This window comes from Hypanus sabinus, chromosome 2 (genome assembly GCF_030144855.1).
Source record: "Hypanus sabinus isolate sHypSab1 chromosome 2, sHypSab1.hap1, whole genome shotgun sequence".
NCBI classification, from domain to species: domain Eukaryota; kingdom Metazoa; phylum Chordata; class Chondrichthyes; order Myliobatiformes; family Dasyatidae; genus Hypanus; species Hypanus sabinus.
Window position 1 is genome coordinate 171,301,826 of NC_082707.1, and position 22,626 is coordinate 171,324,451.

Here is a 22,626-nt window from a genome sequence, read left to right on the forward strand (position 1 = left end):
AACAATAACAAGCAGGATACATAAAGGAGACTTAGTTGATGTTGTGATTTTCAGAAGGCACTTGACAAGGTGCCACACATGAGGCTGCTTAACAAGTATTACAGGAAAATTCTAGCATGGATAAAGCAGTGGGTGATCGGCAGGAGGCAAAGAGTGGGAATAAAGGGAGCTGTTTCTGGCTGGCTGCTGGTGACTAACAGTGTTCCGCAGAGGTCTGTGTTGAGACTGATTTTTTTTACATTATATGTCAATGATAGAATTGATGGATTTGTTGTGAAGTTTGTAGATGATATGCAGATAGGAGGAGGGGCAAGTAGTTTTGAGGAAGTAAAGATGCTACAGAAAGACTTAGATTTGGAGAATGGGGAAAGGAGTGGCAGGTGGAATACAGTGTCAGGAAGTGTATGGCCATGCACTTTGGTAGGAGAAATGCAAGGATTGACTAGTTTCTAAATGGAGAGAAAACACAAAAATCTGAGGTACAAAGGGACTTGGAAGTCCTTGTGCAAGATTCCTTAAAGGTTAATTTGCAGTTTGAGTCTGTATTGAGGAAGGCAGATGCGATATTAGCATTCATTTCAGGAGAACTAGCATATAAAATCAAGGATGTAATGTTGAGACTTTATAAAGCACTGGTGAGATCTCACTTGGAGTATTGTGAGCAGGTTTGGGCCCCTTATCTTAGAAAGGATGTGCTGAAACTGGAGAGGGTTCAAAGGAGGTTCACACAAATGATTGGCTTGTCATATGAAGAACATTTGATGGCTCTGGGTCTGTATTCCCTAGAATTCAGAAGAATGAGGGGTGTCTCATTGAAACCTATCGAATGATGAAAGGCCTTGACAGAGTGGATGTGGAGAAGATGTTTCTTATGATGGGAAAATTTAAGACCAGAGAACACAGCCTCAGAAAAGAGGGGCGTCCTTTTATAACGGAGATGAGGATGAATTTATTTGAATCTGTGGGATTCATTGCTGCAGACAGCTGTGGAGGCCAAGTCTTTGGGCAGAGGTGGGTAGATTGTTGATTGGTCTGAAAGGATGAAGGGATGCAGGGAGAAGGCAGGGGATTAGGTCTGAAAAGAATATTAGATCAGCCATGGTGAGATGATGGAGCAGATGTGATGGGCCAAATGGCGATTCTGCTCCTATATCTTATGGACTTATGGTCTTATATTAGTTCTATATTGTGCTTCCACATAACCTTTGCTGGTTACAGAAGCAGCAGAACAAGTATACACTGAACTATGTTCATAAAATATATAAGAAACAAAAAATTAGAGCAGGAATAGGTCATTTGGTACATCAATCCTGTCTCACCATGCAATAAGATCATGGGTGATCTGGCTGTGTATTCAGCTCCACCTACCTGCCTTTAGCCATAACCTGTGAACAGCAACCATTAGAAAGGACCCTTACTATGTGGGACCTGCCCTTTTCAATTTACTGCCATTGGGAAGGAGGCCTAAAGACCCATAGTCAGCAACTCTGCTCCAGATATTTTCTTCTGCTATCAAATCTCTGAACGGCCCATGACACCTTGAACACTACCTCATTAATTCTTTTTTTTGCAATATTTTTGTTTGTAATTTATAGCAATTTTATTTTTGCACTGTTCTTCTGAAAAACAAATTTCACGTCATGCAAGTCATTGATAAGAAATCTGATTCAGATTCTACATCCTTAGATAGAACCAGAAGATTTGGATAATGACACATCTACTTCCAATAATTCCATATCATTTATTAAATATGGTTTAGTCCCTCCGAGGTGAACAATTATATGTTGGGTAGTAAAATATCATATCCATAATTTTGTTGAGTCGCAGTTATTTTCAATTCCTCTCCATCTAGAGATGCCAAGTGACTTGAATACCTTCCTGCTAGCGGTACAGCTTCCTTGGAGTGATAGAGTCATGGAGAGGTTCAGCACAGAAACCGGCCCTTCTGCCTATCTAGTCCATGCCAAAACCATTTAAACTGCCTACCCCCAACAATCTGCACCTGGACGTTATTTGAAAAAGGCAGGTTGATAAATACTGTACTTTTTAAAAATGGCTATCACCAGTAGATCTAAATAGCAGCCTACTCAATATAAAAAAACAGTGAAGCACATGGTTGAACAAACCCCTGAAGTATTTAAAAGAATAGCTTAGGCTAATGCAGACAGAAGTCTTTAACAAACCAATCTACTACTGTCACAAAACTGTCATTCAGTATCATTTCTTGTGCATAGTGACACTTGGAAAAAAAAGTGTCGTCACATGCAGTACCAGATAAAAACCGTGGTGTCCTAACCAAAATTATTCTCTCATCCACGGTAATCAAAACAGAATGATTTACCTGGTGATTTATCTCCTTGCTACAGCTATTTGTGATGTGAAGAGGGCTGTCACATTCATTTAAACTTCAACAACGACTGTAGTTCAAAGTAAATAATTCTACGTGAAATGAGTACAGAATCCAGAATCAATACCTTTAGAAATGTGTATGAATGTATGAAGTTATAGGTCTTCATTGGTCCAAGCTGGCCTAATAAGACTTGAGTCATGTTGGTAGGCAGATGGGAAAGGAAAAAGAATGACTTTGGAGGATTATTTGATGAAGTTCAGGATAAAGAGATTGGAAAATTATTGGGAATGTGTTACTGCTTCCACTTCTTGGTCCTCCTGGTTTTGGATTTGAGTTCAGGAATAAAATCTTGAAGTTTGTTAACAAAATAGAAATTGAAGGTATGGAAATCAGCAACGTGGCATGTAAAAGAATTCAGGAAGATACTGACAAAATGGAATCTTCAGGAAGATTCTGATTTAGCCAGACTCTGACAGATTAAGGAAGTTAAGGAATTCCAGGTGTGTTGTAAATCCCATTCTGATTGGAAAAATTGGGTTAATAATGGAAACCTGCCATTAGATGGAATATGTCACTTCATTCCTGGTGTGTGTATTAGTGGAAAACACAGGTGCTACAAGCTACTTCCATTAGAACACCATAGTATCATCATGCATCATAATCCACACATAAGTTTCACTTCTTCATCCACTTAGTTATAATATGTTTAGAAAGAATTTAGTTAAGAAATGCATGACTGATCTTAATGAGAAGAGTTATGTAGGTCAATGAAACCAAAAGAAGAGTCAAGATATGTTGAATAAATAAGTAAAATAAAAATGAACTAGGGTAAAAACACGTACTAGTAGGAGAACCACTTTGAATAAAGGTTTCTATAGCCCTTTAAGACCAAAGAGAGAACTTAAACACAAACTGAGCAAAGCATTGTGAAAGATGATGAGTGGTTCTTCACTTGCGCAGATCAGGAGGGAAGAAGAGTACTCTGGAGTGACGTCACGATTGCTGGTGACTGTAGAGGCCATTTCTGGATCTGCAGACTCTGGAACAGTAGGGACACGGGAACAGCTGAGATCCGAGCACTTGAGTAGTAGGATCCTCCCTGTATCTCCTCGTCTCTTTAACAGTCGCTCTGCTAGATTCCTCAAAATTCTTGGCTGCTCCATGGATCAGCTTTCTCCAGTGGCCTCTATCACAAGCCAGCTTCTGCCACTCACTGACCTCAATAGTTGCCTGAGAGAGCTGTTGTTTAAGTTGCTCCTTGTACTCTTGTGCAAGGCACCACCATCTCTCTTGCCCTGACAGAGTACTGCTTTCGATGATCTGGAGTTGTCCATGCGAGACAGGTGGCCTGACCAGCAGAGCTGCCTGAGCAGCAAAGTGGCTTCAGTGCTTGGAAGTTGAGCTTTCTCCAGGACTTCGTTGACTCGTTGTTGGAGACACGATCCTGCTACTGATACCCATGATGGAGAGGAGGCAGCGCTGATGGAAGTGCTTGAGTAACTGGATTTACTTTGGGTACAAGACCCAGGCTTCAGAGCCGTATAGCAGTGTTGTGATGGTGGCAGCCCTGTACATCTGGACTTCTGTGGACAGATGCAACTGGTGGTACCCCACCAGAGCGAACAGAGATACATCTGAATTGGTCTTCGTCCTGCGCCAGATACAGGAGAAGTGTCTTGAACAGAACATGGAACTGTACATGGAGTTCATTGGCTTAACCGGAGCCTTTGATACAGTCAGCTACAATGGTCACTGGAAGATTCTATCCACCACCTTCCTGCAATGGTTCAATGAAAGCCAAAGCACTCAGGTCAGGTCTGACCCATTCCCCATCAGTACTGGGGTGAAACAAGGCTGCATTTTGACACCAATGATCTTTGCCATCTTTTTCAGCATTGACACAATGGGAAGTGAAAGAGAGGACCTTGAAGAACATCTACATTCAGTTCCGCACTGAACAGAAATACCTTCAACCTTCGCCGCCTTCTCACCCAAACACAAACTATGCAAGAGCCCATTCTCGAGCTATTATATGTGGACAACTGTGCTCTTCTCACACACAGAAGACACGTTACTGGCTGCAGGCACTCAGGCTGCAAGGGCTTTCAGGTTAATGGTCAGTCTGAAGAAAACAATGAACCTTCATCAGAAGCCCTCTCTTGGCATTTACAAACCACCTTGGATCACCATTAATGACCACCTTCTCTCCATGATTGAGCAGTTCACCTGCTTGGGCAGTGTCATCTCCAACAATGCTGAGGAATAAGAGACGTTGACAACCAACTCGCCAGAACCATCAATGGCTTCAGACACTTCCAGAATCATGAAAAATAGGATAAGAACTACAGGGGCAATTTTTACTAGAACAGAGGAGGTGAAGAGGAAAGTAGACATAACTATTATTTCATGAATGATTTTGATAGACTGAGAGGTTACGATGTATTTCTGATCTAGAATCAGTGATGATGGCCCTGATTTCAATCATTGCCATAAGAAAGGTTTGAATAACCCCAACAGATGCCACTCGATGCACTGTTTCTCCAGCAGCTTGTTTTTTGCTTCAGATTCCAGCACCTGCAGTCTCTGGGTTTGGATAAATTTGGTAACTGAAACACACGTAATACAAAAAAAGAGTAAGGGGCAGAGTAAAGATGGTGCCAGAGGGCAACTTCTCCCAGCTGATCAATGAAACAGTTTAAATTCTTCTTCTTCTCCTAATGTCTCATTTTCCCTTTTCAAGGTGACTAGGGTTCCTGTCGGAGTCTGAGATCTACAGTTGCACTCAAAACGGCGGTTCTGCACGGTGGCATGTCTCTGTTCTTGGAGCTCTGCAATCGGCCATGTTTTTAATATCTCCAGGAGCTCCCTGAAGATGGGCGCCTTCAGGGTGTGTGGCCTAGTGCGGCCCTGTGGATCCAATTTCTCACCAGTGTCACTAATTGAAGCAAAGCAGGGAGCCAGAACATCAAGGCAGTGAGGGTGGCTGACAGTGTTCTCTGCACTCAGGTTATCACTCTCCCTCTCTCCCTCTTTCTCTCGGTGGTGAGTGAGAGTTTGTTGCTGAATCTCAAGTCGGAGGATCTTGAAATAAAAGCAGTGAGACAGACAGACTTTAACATCGAAACAGCAACTGTTTGTCTCCCCTCTTGCTGTAGAAAGAGTGATATCACTTTGTCTCCCTTGTTTAATCCCTTGTGGGATGTTGAACTGTTGGGATGAACAATAGTTTTTGATGGACTGTAGACAATGATCTCTCTTAGGGGTTTTGCTGTTGCTTGTATGGTTGGTGGTGGGAGTGCAGATGTTTTCTGCTGGAATAAATGTGGGGAGGGGGGAGTGTTGATGCTGCTTAATGCTGCTTGTGCATGGGGGTCAGGAGGTTTTGGAGGTGTTATGTTTTTCTGTCATTCATTCTTTGGGGTTTTTCATCTGTTTCAAGGATATCTGTGGAGAGTAAGAATTTCAGGTTGCATACATTCTCTGATATTAAATGGAACCATTGAACCTTGCACAGTGATGGAGCAAAACTATTGAGTCTGTTTGGAGAGCAATCAATTCAATTATATAAGTTTCTGTGATTCTATAGCATGTGATCATGTATTTCAGATTTTTTAAATGTATTATTGACTAATTAATTAGTAGATCAGTCACCTGTCATACATCTAAAGCTGGGTTTTAGGTTTAATATCTGTGTGTCATCTCAAGTTTAAATTTATTTTCATTCAACCTGTATATGTATACAGCTAAATGAAACATTGTTCCTCTGGAGCTAAGGTGCAAAACATAGTATGTATAGTCACACACAGAACATACATTATGATCAGGCACATACCGTCACAAAATAAAATGAGCACAAGGCCATGAGTGGCATGTTGATTGACAGGTTGACATCAAGTTCAGGGAGACAGTATAATGTTACTGGCACTATTATACTCAAACACTGCAGCTTGCAATAAACTGCAATCACTTATCTGTCATATATGAAGAATGCCCACAGTTTGCATACATTGCCAAACAGTATCTTTATTAATTTGTTATTTACCTTTTAATATTTTACACACTTCATTTTTGCCTCAGCATACTAAAATTAAGATTAATAAACGTCAGACATGGAGAGAAAATAGAGAGAGTGAGAAGAAAGGGAAAGGGAGACAAGGATTTAGAAACATAATAAAAGTCTGACTGAAACTGACAGGAACCAGAAGTGCTGGAATGAACAGTTGCTGGGTATCAGCATGTGTATTAATAATAGTCTGGGCTCCTCTTATAAATGGATTAGAAGTTCATAGATAGCCTTGAGGGCAGATTGCCAATTCCATATCTTACCGGTGTTCACTGAATAATTGTCCGTTGGACCATGTATTAGAGAGCAGTAATTCTTAAACCATTCCATTGGAGAATCAGAATCAGGTTTATAAACACCGGCATGTGTTGTTAACTTAACAGCAGCAGAGCAATGCAAAATATGATAATATAGAAAGGAAAAAAAAGTAAATCACTGACAGTAGGTATATTAAATAGATTTTAAAATGTGCAAAAACAGAAATAATATAAAGTGAGGGGTAGTATTCATGGAATCAATGTCCTTTTAGGAGTCATATGGCAGAGGGGAAGAAGCTGTTCCTGAATCGCTGAGTGTGTGCCTTCAGGCTCTGTACCTCCTACCTGATGGTAACAATGAGAAGAGGGCATGCCTTGGGTGATAAGAGTCCTTGATCATGGATGTCGCCTTGCTGACACACTCCTCCTTGATACTGCAGAGGCCAGTACCTAAGATGGGACTGACTAATTTTAAAACTTTCTGTAGCTTCTTTTGGTCCTGTGCAGTAGCCATCCCCAACCCCCCATACCAGACAGTGATGCAGCCTGTGAGTGTATTTGTTGACATACCAAATCTCTTCAAACTCCTAATAGAGTATAGACGCTGTCTTGGCTTCGTTACAACTGCATCGATATGTTGGGACCAGGTTAGGTCCTCAGAGATCTTGACAGCCAGGAACTTGAAACTGCTACTCTCTCCACTTCTGATCCCTCTATAAGGATTGGTATGTGTTCTTTTGTCTTATCCTTTTGGAAGTCCACAATCAGCTCTTTCGTCTTACTGACATTGAGTGCCTGGTTGTTGCTGCAACACCACTCCATTAGTGGGCATATCTCACTCCTGTATGCTTTCTCGTCACCACCTGAGATTCTACCAACAATGGTTGTATCATAAGCAAATTTATGGATGGTATTTGAGCTATGCCTTGCCACACAGTCATGGGTATATAGAGAGTAGAGCAGTGGGCTAAGCACACACCCTGAGGTGCACCAGTGTTGATCATCAGCAAGTAGCGGATGTTATCACCAATCTGCACAGGATTGTGCAGTTCCAGTTAGGAAGTAGAGGATCCAATTGTAGAGGGAGGTACAGAGGCCCAGGTTCTGAAATTCTCAATCAGGATTGTAGGAATGATGGTATTAAATGCTGAGCTATAGTCAGTGAACAGCATCCTGATGTAGGAGTTTGTGTTGTCCAGGTGGTCTAAAGCCATGTGAAGAGTCACTGAGATTGCATCTGCCATTGATATGTTGTGGTGATACGCAAATTGCAATGGGTCCTGGTCCTTGCTGAGGCAGGAGTTGATTCTAGCTGTGACCAACCATAAAGCATTTCCTCACTGTAAATGTGAATGCTACTGGGTGATAGTCATTAAGGCAGTTCACATTACTCTTCTTGGACACTGATACAATTGTTGTCTTTATTAACTGTACAGACCATAGAAGCAGTTGTGATTTTCAGCTGAATAAGGATGAAATGGGAATATTTAATCGTATCCTTTGAGCTTTGCTTCATGTGATCGCATTCAATGTGCCCCGGAAGCAAACACATTCAGGACAGAGTGTAATTGAGGGAACAAAAATACATAAAACTTAAGAGAGCTCCATGCCTACATTTGGAAGAGGGGTTACCTAAATTGTTTGCAATTGCAAGGGTGGTTAAGTAATACAGGAAACACCAGATGCTTGCCACTCCAAAGTAAGGAAAAGACCTTCTAAAACTGATGCTACATTTCAAGACATTCAAAAATTGTTATGTCTCTTGTGACATCTTGGGATTTTTCAATAACTTGAAGAAGTTATGTTAAAACAAACTTTTGTCATAAAAATAATATTGAAATTGCACAGCTAGTTTGTAAACTGATGAAGCCTAGAGGTTATCAGAGAAGTCCATGCATGAGACAGATAGCGGAAACAAAATGCCCATCAACACAAAGCAGTGGTCCCCACAGAACTGTCCAGGAGACAATAATTTCTTCCTATTGTGGGTAGAGTTATAGAGAATGTGCAGGCCAGTTTGGAAAACTCTGACTAAGCTCCTTCCTAAAAATACATACAGCAGCCATTGCACTGATGTTCATAGAAACATAGGAAACCTACAGCACAATACAGGCCCTTCGGCCTACAAGTGTGTTCCTAAACTTGAGCCAGAAAATATTAACAGGGATTGATGGATAAGCAAAGCAGGTGAGCCAGGCACATTCAGAAACAAGAAGGAGGGCAGACTCATAGGAGAATATCAACCAGACAAGGAGAGAAAGTAGAGAGTGTAAGAAAGAAAGAAAACTGAAAACATATATTCAGGAAGTTATAAAACATATATAGGAGATTCTGCAGATGCTGGAAATCCACAGCAACACATGTAAAATGCTGGAGGAACTTCTTATTTAATATTGTAGTAATACTTGGTTAATATTGTAAATATATTGTTTGATTAAGCATTCTTTGTGTTTAAATGATTCATTGTGGGTTAAGGTACATGAACAGCATACATCATTACATCTTCACTTCATATCTGTGTGCTCGCTTTCAAGTTACTAAACAAAACAGTGGCAATGAGTAACTTTAAAAACAAACCCAAGACAACAACCTACCTGCTGAAGCATGGCCAGACGTTCCAGTTTAAAAAAAAAATAGCTCATGTTTCTTTGGGAAGCGACAGAGACATTCAAGTTAAAGAAAAGGCAGAAAATAGACAAAATTCTTCATAAACTGGGTAATAATGAACATAAAAAAAAGAACAGAAATATCTGTCTAGATTCAAAAGATAGATGTATTCGATTGCACAAGAGATAACTGAATATTGTATACTGAGTGAATTGAACAGTATTTTGAAGAAAACAAAATTGCCAATGAGAAACAAGTGCCATTTTCACTGAATGTAATAGTTGGAAGAGCATTTTGTTTGCTTAGTTGTCTGACTGTGCCAACCAAACCAGCTAAAATGAGTTTTGCTGATATTGTGATAGTAATGGAAGAACACTTCGAACTGAAACCATTGTTGATTGCAGCTCACTGTAGGTTTCATAAGCAGAATCAAAAGGAAGGGGGGTCCATTTCAGCATAGGTAGATGAACTGAAAACATTGTGAGCATTTTCAGTTCAGTGACATGCTTAATAATGCTCTAAGAGATTATTTAGTTTGTAGAATCTTACAAGAAAGCATTCAAAAATGTCTCCTAGCTGAAACAGGACTAACATTTAAAAGAACAGTTGAAATTGCTGTATCAATAGAAACAGCAGACAGAGGTGCAATTAGGTTGCAGTCAGAAATGAAAGTAAGCATGAATAAAATGGCACTGCCTAAACAGGGACCTGCCTGGCTGAACAAATTGTTTTACCATTGTGGCAGGGGCTCATATACACCAGATTAATGCAGGGTAAAGGGCAAAACTTGCAGAAAATGAAACAAAGTAGGACATAAACAAACAGCATGCTGGATCAACAAAAATGAATGGATACCACAGGGAAGATGTAAGGATGAAAAGGTAAATCCCAGTTTCAAAAAGAGCACTAATCTGCATGTGTTGGTGAAAAATCTGATAATGATGAGAGTGACACAGGACTGAATAGCCTTAGATTTACAATGTTAAAACTAACAAGAGACAAGCAATATGGCTTACAGCAGAAATGAACAGCAAACTAATTAAAACAGAATTGGACACTGTTTCAGTCAGTCTACTAAATGAGTTTGAGTGGCATTACAAAGATACTGAACTGAAACCTGAAGATATTTATCTAAGAAATTATACCGGATAAAAGATAACTCCTGTGGGAATGACATTCGTAACAGTGAAATACAACCAACAAGCCACTTTGGGCTTGTACAGCATGTGGTAAATTTAATAGGGCCAGCATTGGGGGGCTGTGATTGGCTAAGACAACTACAACTTGATTGGAGATCCATCTACCCTCTGCATGCCACAGCCCCTGCAACAGAGTGAACTGAAAGTGAATTAAGAAAACTACTTGCTGATGCCACAGCAGTATTCAAGGATGGCATTGGAAAACTCAAACATAACAAGGGTTAAATAGTGCTAAATGAAACTTTCGTTGGGGTGAACTTGCCATTGACGGAGGTTGCTTTATGTGGGGATTCAGAGTTGTTGTACTTTCCAAGCTGACGGCTAAACTGTTGAAAGAGGTACATGCTAATCATCTAGGCATGGTCAAAATGAAAGCATTGGCTCGAAGCTTTGTCTAGTGGCCTGGGATAGATTAGGAGATCTAGCAGCTTGCCATGCACTGTTCACAATGCCAACTCATCCAGAAGAAAAGGTGGCCAGTGCTGTCAGAAGCACTTCCTATAGTCCTGGAGTCACCTCCTACAACCCCCATGGAGAACACCCCAAAATCTGAGGCTGTTTCACAGCCACAAGGCTCTCTGCCAAGAAGAGTATCTCCCATTGTCAAGAAAGATAATAACCTACAAGAGCAAGAAATCCTCCACAGTTTTTAGGCATGAATAGGACAATTTAAAATTTACTATGCTGTGGATGTCCACATAGTAGCTGTATTACCTAGTTTTATGTGTACAAGTTGAGGTACATTCTATATTGCTTTGGAGATTATTGCTAAGCTGAGAGGAGTGTTGTGCTATGAATATTTGAGTAATATTGTCAATATATCGCTTGATTAGCATTCTTTATTGTTTAAATAATTCATTATGCGTTATATGTTTCTGAATGGCATATGTCATTTTGCCATTACATCATAAGTGCGCGCCTCACTGATGATAAAATGAAGTAGGCATGCATCTCCTGGCTCTGCAGTTTCTTTAAATTAGTATTATGTTTTGAAGTTACAAAACAAAACATAACTTAGCAGGTCGGGCAGCATCTATGGCGAGGAGTAAACAGGTGAAGTTTTGGTCCCAAAGAAGGGTCTCAGTCCGAAACATCGACTTCTTATTCCTCTCCATAAATGCTCCTTGACCTGCTGAATTCTGCCAGCATTTTGTGTGTTACTCTGAAAGTAAAACAATGGCTTAATTGAAGAGGAAGGTATGGAAGCAACAACACACCAACACACAATTAATGCTTACTTACCGGAATTGGGTATAAACTCTTGGCTTCCTAAATAAGTCACTGAGACTTATAATAGTCGTTTGACAGATATGTTGTTGCCATGCCAACATTAATCCAATGTTTAGGTCATCTCTCGGTATCATTTAGCAATTCCATAAAGCTCACATAAGAAATTTTGTATTGAAATATATTTCCATTTATTAGCTGCAATATGGTCCTGGTGGTGCATTATACCTGCATCCAGAACTCATTGCATTGATTACATTTGACCAATTTCTAGATATTACAGTTCAGTGTCCAATAGGATTGTTTGTTTCAGTCATCTATAATAACATTGGATTAAGATTTCAGACTTAGCAACAAAGTATCTTAAACTTTAATGTTAATAACTTTTGGATCAAGCCCCAGTAGCAAGTAATAATTGTGTTTTCAGTTTCCTTTGCTAATCCTAATCATTATGTGAATGTAAACATTACAATAACTTATAAAAGCGCTTTTGGGTGATGGCAACATTCTGCCAGCATAAGTGTTGGCAATTTAGTCCAATTCTACATTGTGTATAGAATTGGAAATTATAACATTCTACTTAATAAATCACCTCTTCTTGTAGCCAAAACATTTGTATAATGTTGCCACTAATTTTCCAGATGTTGGAAATGGAAATTTTAATATATATTGAGCACTTTATTACTTTCTACTGAGCTTTCCAATGTTGTAAGCTGTGTTACTATTACAAGAACTTTTTCTACAAATAGTGCATAATGTTAAGATAAACCTACTACTAAACAAATGAACAGAAACAATCTGCTGGGTCTCTTGAGAATTGACAGCACCAACATCAAGTAATAAGCCACTTTCTCCCATAAAAACCAGCTTAGTATTCATAAATGGAAAATTGTATGGTGTAGCTGCTCAAAGCTAGAAACTCCCCCCAATATGCTGCATGATCTACAATTAGATCAAATTAGTTAAGCTGCTCCTGTAGCTAAAGATTGAAAGAATTTCAAAAGGCAGTGAGCTAGGCATTGGTTTTTGAGAGCTTCAAGCAAGGGCCTGTTCCATGCAGTGTCACGAAGTAAATAAATAAATTATTGTCACCCATCAGGGCAACGTCAATTACTATGGCTGGATGGAACTTGTTTTGAAAAACTATAACTGCAGGTGCATGAAATATGATATGAAACCAAGTATTGGAAATAATCAACAGGACAGGCAGAATGTGTGAACAGAGGAATAGAGTTAATGTTTTAGGTTAATGACATCTATTCAGGAAGGAACCTATGGACACGATAACTGAAGCATTTACTTATCCATTCATTACCATGAACTTTCTATGTTTCTAACTGTAACCGCATCATTTCTGATGCTACATTTCTGATGCTACATTTCTGTTATACTGGTGTTAGTCAAGCTGATTTTATACGATTTGAATAAATTATTCAATGCACAATAACATATTATTCCTTTTATGAAAGTAAACATATTTTGACAGTATTTATAAACTTTATTTGCATTTTGTCATTTTGCACATTTGTTGTTAGTCTTTGTGTGTAGTTTTTCAATGATTTTACTGAACTGTGAATGCCTGCAAAATGAATCTCAAATTTACTTTGAACTTTGCATTGGAAGAAGGTTCTGTTAGAATTGTTCAAAGAATTAAGATGAATAAAGTCATCTGAAACTTGGAGTCCAAAAGTTAAGAAAATTCTTCGGATGAGATCAAGTAATTATTCTGCCAGACAAATAAAATGATACTTAGCTCAGTAAAAGTTATTGGTCAGTGGGTTGTGTGGATTCAAGCAAGTAAGTTGGAATGCATTCATCTGCAGCTACACTGGTGCTTGAAGAAGACTTTTACACCACCAATTTACAGGCCAAGACACTCTGGGACTTGGGCTATTTTTTTGTGACTCTATGGTTTTCAGCTTTTGTAACTCTATGTGTTGTGTGCTGTGTGTGACTGTTGGTTCTGCGTTTTGCACCTTGGTCCTGGAGGAATGCTGTTTCATTTGCCATGTGTATGGTTCAATGATAATTGAACTTGAACTTGAAGTTCATTAGGGAATTGATGCAGGTACTCTAGTGCAGATTGCAGGGAGGTGAGGTCTTTCAGGTGACTTGTTCTACTGAGCTCCTCCCTGCCTTCCCAGATGGATGCACAAGATGCTTGGCAGTTTCAAAGCCCTCCATCCAACATCACTAAACAACTTATCTGTTCAATATTTCAGTAGTTTTCAAGACCTTGCTGTGTTGTAAGGTGTACTTCAATACATGATATGTTTAAGTAGTTGTAACATGGTTTTAGATGGCCTGATGTAATGAAGGACACTATAATTAAAAACTTCCTTTGTTTGATATCCATGTAAAGGGAACAATACTCAGCACTTAACGAATAGTAACTCTCTATTAAACAGAGAACACGGCACAGTACAGTCCCTTCAGCCCAGGATGTTGTGATATCTCCTGTAACTAATAAAGTGGCCAATGAGTGTATGTTCGTGGTCTCCCACTTCAAGGTTAAACATGTTGTGTGTTCAGAATCACTCTTCTTCACACCTTTGTTGTAATGTGCGGTTATTTGAGTTACTGTTGCCTTCCTGTCAGCTTGAACCAGTCTGGTCATTTCTTTCTGACCTCTCTCATTAACAAGATTTCTTTGCCCACAGAACTGCAGCTCATTGGATGTTTTTTTTTTGTTCCTTTACACCATTCTCTGTAAAGTCCAGAGACAGTTGTGTGTGAAAATCCCAGGACAGCAGTAGTTTTTGAGCTACTCAGAAATCCATCTGCCACCAACAATTCTTCAACCAGTAAAATCACTTAGAAACAGAAATCTACAGCACATTACAGGCCCTTTGGCCCACAATGTTGTACTGACCATGTAACCTTCTCTAGAAACTGCCTAGAATTTCCCTATTTCCTATATGCCCTCTAGTTTTCTAAGCTCCATGTACCTATCTAAGAATGTCTTAAAAGACTCTATTGTATTCACTTCCAGCACCGCTACCGGCACCCACCACTCTCTGTGTGAAAAATGTACCTCTAATATCCCCCTTGTACCTATTCCCAAGCACCTTAAAACCATGCCCCTTTGTGTCAGCCATTTCAGCCCTGGGGAAAAGCCTCTGGCTCTCCACATGACCAATGCCTTTCATCACCTTATATGCCTGTCAGGTCATCTCTCATCCTCTGTCACTCCAAAGAGAAAAAGCTAAGTTCACTCAGCCTATTCTCATAAAGCATGCTACAAGGCTACATCCTTGTAATTTTCCTTTGCACTCTCTCTGTAGTATCCACACCCTTCCTGTAGTGACGTGCCCAAGACTGAACTAAGTACTCCAAGTGGGGTATCTTGAGGTCTCACCAAGGCTTTGTATCTGTCACATTACCTCACGGCTCTTGAACTCAGTCCCACGGTTGATGAAGGTCATTACACCATATGCCTTCTTAATAACATTGTCAACCTGTGCAGTAGCTTTGAGTATCCTATGGACATGGACCTCAAGATCTCGCTGATCCTCCACACTGCCAAGAGTCTTGCCATTAATATTATATTCAATTGTTTTTAAATTTGACCTACCGGTTTGAACCACTTCCCACTTATCTGGGTTGAAATCTGTTTGCTACTACTCAGCCCAGTTCTGCATCCTATTGATTTTGAGCTGGAATCTCTGACAATCTACAACATCCCCAAATTTTGTGTCATCAGCAAACTTCCTTAGATACATTTCTTCTCCCTTCTGATGTTTGATTTAAACAACAAATGAATTTTTCAACCATGTCTGCATGCTTTTATGCATTGAAGTGCTGCCGCATGATGGGTTATTCCTTGCAAGTGGAACAAATGCTACATCTACCCCTACAACTCCTCCCTCACTACCATCCAGCACCCTAAATAGTCCTTCCAGGTGAGAGAAAACTTCACCAGGGAATCACTTACTGTGTTCAGTGCTCCTGTACATTACTGAGGCTCAATGTAGATCAGGAGACCGCTTTGCCAAGCATCTACAGTCTGTTCTCCAGAACATACGGGATCACCCAGTGTCCACCCATTTTAATTCCACTTCCCATTCCCATTCTGATATGTCCATCTATGGCTTCTTCCACTGTCATGATGAGGCCACACTTAGGTTGGAGGAACGGCACCTTATATTCCACTTGGGTAGCCTCCAACCTGATGGCAGGAACATCTATTTATCAGACCTCTGATAATGCCCCACAACCACTTCCCCCCTCTGTATTTCCCCTCTCCTTCTCCCTCTCTTACCTCATTTCACCAATCAACTTCCCAGCTCTTTACTTCATCCCTCCCCCTCCAGGTTTCACCTATCACCTTGTGTTTCTCTCTCTACTCCCCCCACCTTTTAAGCCAGCTCCTTAGCTTTTTTTCCCATTCTTGCCAAAGGGTTTCAGCCCAAAACGTTGACTGTACATTTTTCCATAAATGCTGCCTGGCCTGTTGGGTTCCTCCAACATTTTGTGTACGTTACATGATTGGCTGATTATATATTTACATTAATGAGCAAGTGTACAGGTGTCCCTATTTGGCCATTGAGTGCACATTAACCTGTTCCACCATCAGAACAAGTCTTTCCTTTTGTATAGCCCATGAGCCTTCACTTTTCTTGCATTCATTTGCCTTTCTAAGAGTCTCTTAAATGTCCCTCGTTGGCCTTTGCTACCACCCCAGGTGCCCAGGTAGTGTGTTCCATGCACCCTCTGTGTGTTGGGGGGGGGGGGGGGCGGGGAGAAACTACCTCTGATTTCCCCTACACTTTCGCTTTAGCGGATGCCCTCTAGTATTGGCCACTGCAAGCCTGGGAAACACACTGCCTGGCCACACTGCCTATGCCTCTCATCCTCCTTCGCTCTAAAGAGAAACACTCTAGCACACTAAACCCATCCTCATGTTCTCTAATCCAGGCAATATCCTGCTAACTCTCTTCACCCTCTCCGAATCTTCCTATAAAAAAGTGACTAGAGCTGAATACAATACTCTGAGTGTGGTTTAACAAGTTTTAAAATAATCTCACAGCTCTTGAATTCAATCCCCTGATCTGAAGGCCAAAAATCTTTATATCTCAACTTTGAGGTATCTATGGACTTAAACCCTAACATTATGCTTTGCCTTCAAATTTGATCTTCATTTGACACGTTTCCAGGTTGAACTCCTTCAACCAAATTCCTACCCAGCCCTGCATCCTGCCCATGTATCTTTGTAATTTAAAACAACCTTCCACACCAACTACAACACCACCAATTTTCATGTCATCTGTAAACTTACTAATATACCCTTCCACTTCCTTATCCATTTATGAAAAATGTCAAAGATTAGGTTCCTAGAATAGATCCCTGCAGAACACCACTAGTCACCAACATCCAGGCAGAATACACTCCACCTACTGCCATTCTCCACCTTCTGTGGGCTAGCCAATTCCAAATTTACACAGCCAAATTTTCATTGATCCCATGCCTCATGACTTCCCGTAAGAGCCAACCATGGAGCAACTTGTCATATGCCTTAGTAAAATCTATATACACCACGTTCACCGCTCAACCTTCATCGATTTTCTATTGCCTGGGGATTTGAAGATGCTTGTTTAGGTGTGCTAAACAGGTCATTTGCAGTGAGCTCATAAAGACTTCGTGTGAGCCAACTTTAAGTTCTGGGAAATTTACCAATACAGCAAGCTCCAAGACTGAGTGAGAACAGGCCTTTCCTTTTCATGCTTGATATTGTAAATTGTGCACTGGAAACTCAGCAAGTTGACTTGTGACGGTGAGAGAGCAGAGACTGTGCAGGGGCGGAGTGAGAAACTGCAAAGGGCTGGAAGGAAGATCGGGAGGCTAATGACATTAATGCAATCTGCAGCTGGGTTATGAGTGGAAGGGTCAAGATCAGTGTCTAGGAAGCTGATCATAGGTGGACAGGATGACATGTATGGGCAGAGGGGTTGAGGTTGATTGTAGGTGGAGGGTTTTTGCGACTGAGGTTGGAAATTGAAAGGTTAGCTGTGATCACAGTGGAGGAGCCCAGATAGGTGGGTGAAGTTTGTGTGGGGTCAATAAAGAGACGTGTCAGGACCATTAACTGTGTAGAATTGTACAGCTACATTTCCATTTTCCATAAGATTTACTTTTCATTAACATTGGAGTGGGTTGAGCATATAAACATGATGCTACTCAATTCATTTTCTGGTAAAATATATTGAATGTAGCACAAACAGGTGAGAATATTCACAAAAGGTTCTAGTACTCCTGGAGTGCTGCACAGTTTGGCTTTCAACTCATTTTGTTTTGATGTCCATTGCTTTGCTTGCAATTTATAACTGGTGACTTTTTGATAAGATTATCATGTGTCATATATTACTACATGTCTTGAGAAAACTCTGGTGCAGGGGACTGGATATATATTTAGTAATTCATTGAAAGCCATACTATGAAAACTTATCAAGATCCCATTATGAAGAGCCACATAGAATCAAGGAGTATTTCAGCTCACTAAAATCAACATGGAAATGAATTGCGCATGTAATATTAATGTTAGTTTCTATCATTTAAAGCTAAGTGCAACACAGAAATTACCTCAAGCAATTCAAATTTTCATGGCTCTCTGCAGCAATTTTCAGAATGTGAAATGCTATTGCGTGACAGTTCTTACCGTCAGTGTACTTAATGACTCGGATGGTGGAATCGCCTTCTCCGAATCGTGTAATAGGTGTCAGGCGAACCTCGTAGGCCTCTGGCTTTAGGAGTTCTGTGAGGTTGTGCGTGATTAACTCCCCTGTCTGGATCATTGCATTCATGGAGATTTCTTGTTCCCACCAGCGCTGCTGGCCAGTCTGAAGAGAAAGCAAAGAATGAGATTGATCAGCAGTGAGAGTCGCTCAAACAGTTTGTTTTTAGAATTGTGGTAAAACGCGGGGAACTGGAGAGTCACTTTAAAACACTTGCTTCATTTTGAGCTTGATGTAAGAAAGATTAAACTCTCCATTCTGTATTAAGTCCAAGAAAGCAAAACACAGGCAGATTTCTACCTCCATTGCTGGCCTGAATTGCACATGAATGAAATAAATTTATATACAGTAGTGAAGGAGGAAAGGTCTAGTGGATTTGTGGTAAGAGGTTAATCCTTGGGCAGAAAGCAAAATGGCTTCTGAGCAGGCTGCAGACAAAGGATTTTGGAAATCCATTTGCAGTGTGTGGTTAAACTCGGGACAGCAAGGTTTGATGGAAGGCAGGTCCTGATAAGATATTAAGGGGGTAATATAAAGCTGAGATCAAGTCACAGAATTGAAATGGTGATATCATTGTGGCAAATGGAACATTAAAGACAATTCTAGGACAATAAGGTACCACGGGGATTCATCTGAGAGCCCACAGAAATGATGGTGTACAGTTACTCTACAGTGACTGTCGGAATTCCTTCGTGCAGCCAGTCCACCTCCACCTGCTGCCAGGGTCACACTTCTGCTGAAGGATGTTTGATGCTAAGATGTTTGATCCCAAAATGGCATCACTGATACGTGTTCATAGTGAAATCCAGATGTACCATCTCTGCAGCAAGACATACTACACCAATCCCCACCGTGTTCCCCTTAGCACAGGCATCATTTTGGAATTCTAATGGCACACACATAGCCCTGTCAATATTGCTTTCAAGTCCAGCTTTCCACCAGAGGCCATATCTGTCTGTTTCAAACTGAGCTTGCAAGACAGGAGTCAGATTCAGATTCAGATTCAGTTTATTGTCGTTTACAAATGCAATGCAGTTAAAAATAATGAGACAACGTTCCTCCAGAATGATATCACAAAAGCACATGACAAAACAGACTACACCAGAAAATCCACGTAACGTTTGGCAATCCCCAATCCAGAGTCCAGAGAGGCTGCTGCGTATTAATATCACTCTACAATCTTAGCGCGATCCCCGGAAAGGAGCTCCAATCCCACCAGACAAACAAAACCAAAAACTAAAGCTACAAGACCTACACAAAACCACATAGTTACAACATATAGTTACAATAGTGCAAACAATAGCATAATTGATAAAAAACAGACTATGGGCACAGTAAAAATAGTCCAAAGATGTTAAAAGACTATAAGTTCGAAAAGAACCACCTCACACTTTCCACAAGTCCTCAGGGTCCTGAGAGACCCGTCACCCGACGCAGGCGGCAGAAGCGAATACCCCCACTATGGACTTCCACGGTGCCACCCAACTCACCCTCGCAGATGCAGCACACAATGAAAGCTCTGTCGAACCCAGCCTCGCAGATGCTGCACACAGTGAAAGCGACCTGACCGCAGCGGACTCTGAGTCCGTCGAACCTCCGACCATCCCGTTTGACACAGCTTCTCCGAGCATCATCCTCCGCCGAGAGTATTAAGACGGCCCGCCAACAGCCATTGGCAATGCGACCCCGAGGATTGGGGGCCTGTTCTTCCCAGCAGAGTCCCGGACCTCACAGCAGCAGCAGCAACGAAGAAGGTCTTCCTGGAGATTTCCAGATGTTCCTCTGTGCTCTCACATCTGTTTTCAACCGATTATGATTGTGCACGGCACCCCGCTTCACAAATAACAGATAATCAGCTCCAGAGTGGCCACTGCAAGCTGCGTTGCACCGCCATCTTGGATTGAATTTTTAAATTTTGGATTGAAATTTTGAGTCAGTGAGGAATTCCCAGTAAGGTCAGAATAACATTGTGTAATCTGCTTTCAGTAGTTTTTTTATTATTGAGGTTATCAAGATTAATAACCCTGGATGGACATATTGCACCATTCAGGAAGCTTTTATAGGTTAAGACAATCTGCTCGATCCATCCACTCTCGAATTATGCACACACTTCTCCACTAGCATCAGGTTTCCAAACCATACTACATCTATAAATATGTTTTCAACTATTAGTCAATGTTTGGTTGTCTCTAACTTTCAGTGTTCTATGGCTTAGAAGGACAAAGACCCATAGACTAGTGGGATTTTTATCAGCTTCAAGTCACACACCTTCTTGGCCTGAACACATACCAGATATCCTTCACCACTGCTGGATTTCCTGCCTAATAACAATGCAGCAGTACATTCAACACAGGGACACCAGTTCAGAAAGATAGCTCATCACCCCTTAAGGACCGACTTGGATGGGCAAATCATGCTGGTGTTGCCAGGAATGAAATTATGATAATAACAATATGTAATCAACCTGTCAGAATCAAGTTTTCAGCTACATAATTACGCTGAAATTGGTTGTGATTTACACTTCAATTATACTCAGCTCTGTGAAGAAACACTTGAAAAGTCTGCCATACTACAGTTCAGTGGTATGACCATTCCCCAGATTATACTTGTGAGGACAAAAGCAAAGCAGGAAATGCTCAGCAGGTTGGAGAGTGTCTGTTAAAAGGAAAACTATGTTAATGTTTCAAGTTGAAGATATTTGTCAGAACTGTGAAGACAATTTAGAGTTGCAAAGGGGGTGGGGTGGAAGGAGGAATGGATGGGAAAAGGGGACTACTGTATATCCAATGGAGTGAGGTGCCTTTTGTCAGGTTTGGTCCTCCCCAGACATTCAATAACTTAAAACTAACTTGTGCTCGCTCTTATTCCCACCTGTGACCAAATGGCTTCAACTTGAAATATCAACTTCCCTTGCCACAGATATTACCTCACTTGAATTCTCCACATTTTCTGTATGTATTTCAGATTATATTCCAGCATCTGCATATCTCATTTATTGTATTTGGGGTTGAGGCTGGGTAGTGATTTCTTGTTCTAGATGTTCACTCCCGCATCTCACACTCTTCATAGCTCTGAACTTAGCAGGTCTGGATCTGTCTGTTTTTTTTTTGTTGTCCAAGGTCATAGGTAGCAGATATAGCATGGAAACAGTCCCTTTGGCCTACTGAGTCCAAATTGACGATTAAACCATCCACTTGCTCATATCCTAGTCTGTTCTCATTTTTTTAAATTTTCACCATATTTCCATCAGAGATAGCGGGGCAGAGATAAGTCTCTACCAGATGAGGGGTAAGGTGCTCCTTCCCTCTGCTAGCCTCCTTACCACCTGAACATGGTCACATGAGGCCATGGAAGCAGGTGGGTAGATGGTCATATAAGCAGCTGGTTCATATCACAAGTCCTGGTTATGCGACCAGTGACCCCAGGCAGACAACCTCTGGAAAGTATTGAGCTCACCTGTCTGATAAAGACACTGTCCAGAAGAAGGCAATGGACAACTACTTCTGAAGAAAAATTTGCCAAGAACAATCACGGTCATGGAAAAGCCAGGGTTGCCCATGTAATACACCATAGCACATAATGAATGTATGTTTCCCATCAATCCCCAGCAGATTCTAACATTCACCAAAACACAGGGAACTTCAGTGGCCAATTAGCATTGACTAGTAAAGCACCGGAGGGTTAAAGTAATGATTTAGTTTGCTCTAGCAGACAAGGTAAAGTAGAATCCCAAAGTCTTCTACAGATAGAGCAAAAGGATAGCCAGGGACAAAATTGGTCCTCCGGAAGATCAGAGTGGTTATCTATTCCAGGAGCTGAAATAGATGTAAGAGATCTTAAATGGATTTTTTGCATCTGTATTTATTTGGGAGATAGACACAGAGGCTATAGAAGTGAGACAAAGCAGCAGAAAGGTCATGGACCATATGCAGATTTCAGATGAGGAGCTGTTTGATGTCCTGAGGGAAATTAGGATGGATAAAACCCCAGGGCCTGACAATGGATTCCCTTGGACTCTGTAAGAGGCTAGTGCAGGTGTTACAGGGATCCTAGCAGAGATATTTAAAATGCCCTTAGCCAAGGGTGAGGTGCTGGTGGATTGGAGGATTGTTAATACGCCATTGTTTCAGAAGTGCTCTAAGGATAAGCCAGGAATGAGGCTGATATCAGTAGTGGGAAAGTTATTGGAAAG

At 40.9% G+C, this 22,626-nt stretch overlaps 1 protein-coding gene across 1 annotated transcript in view; it reads right to left on the reverse strand.

Moving 5' to 3' along the window:
* mdga2a (MAM domain containing glycosylphosphatidylinositol anchor 2a) overlaps window positions 1–22,626 on the reverse strand; it is a 916,773-nt gene that overhangs the window by 84,255 nt on the left and 809,892 nt on the right. Inside the window, exon 11 of the mRNA XM_059959455.1 lies at window positions 18,359–18,539. Coding sequence (XP_059815438.1) covers window positions 18,359–18,539 — 181 coding nt within the window. The remainder of the gene's footprint in view (window positions 1–18,358; window positions 18,540–22,626) is intronic.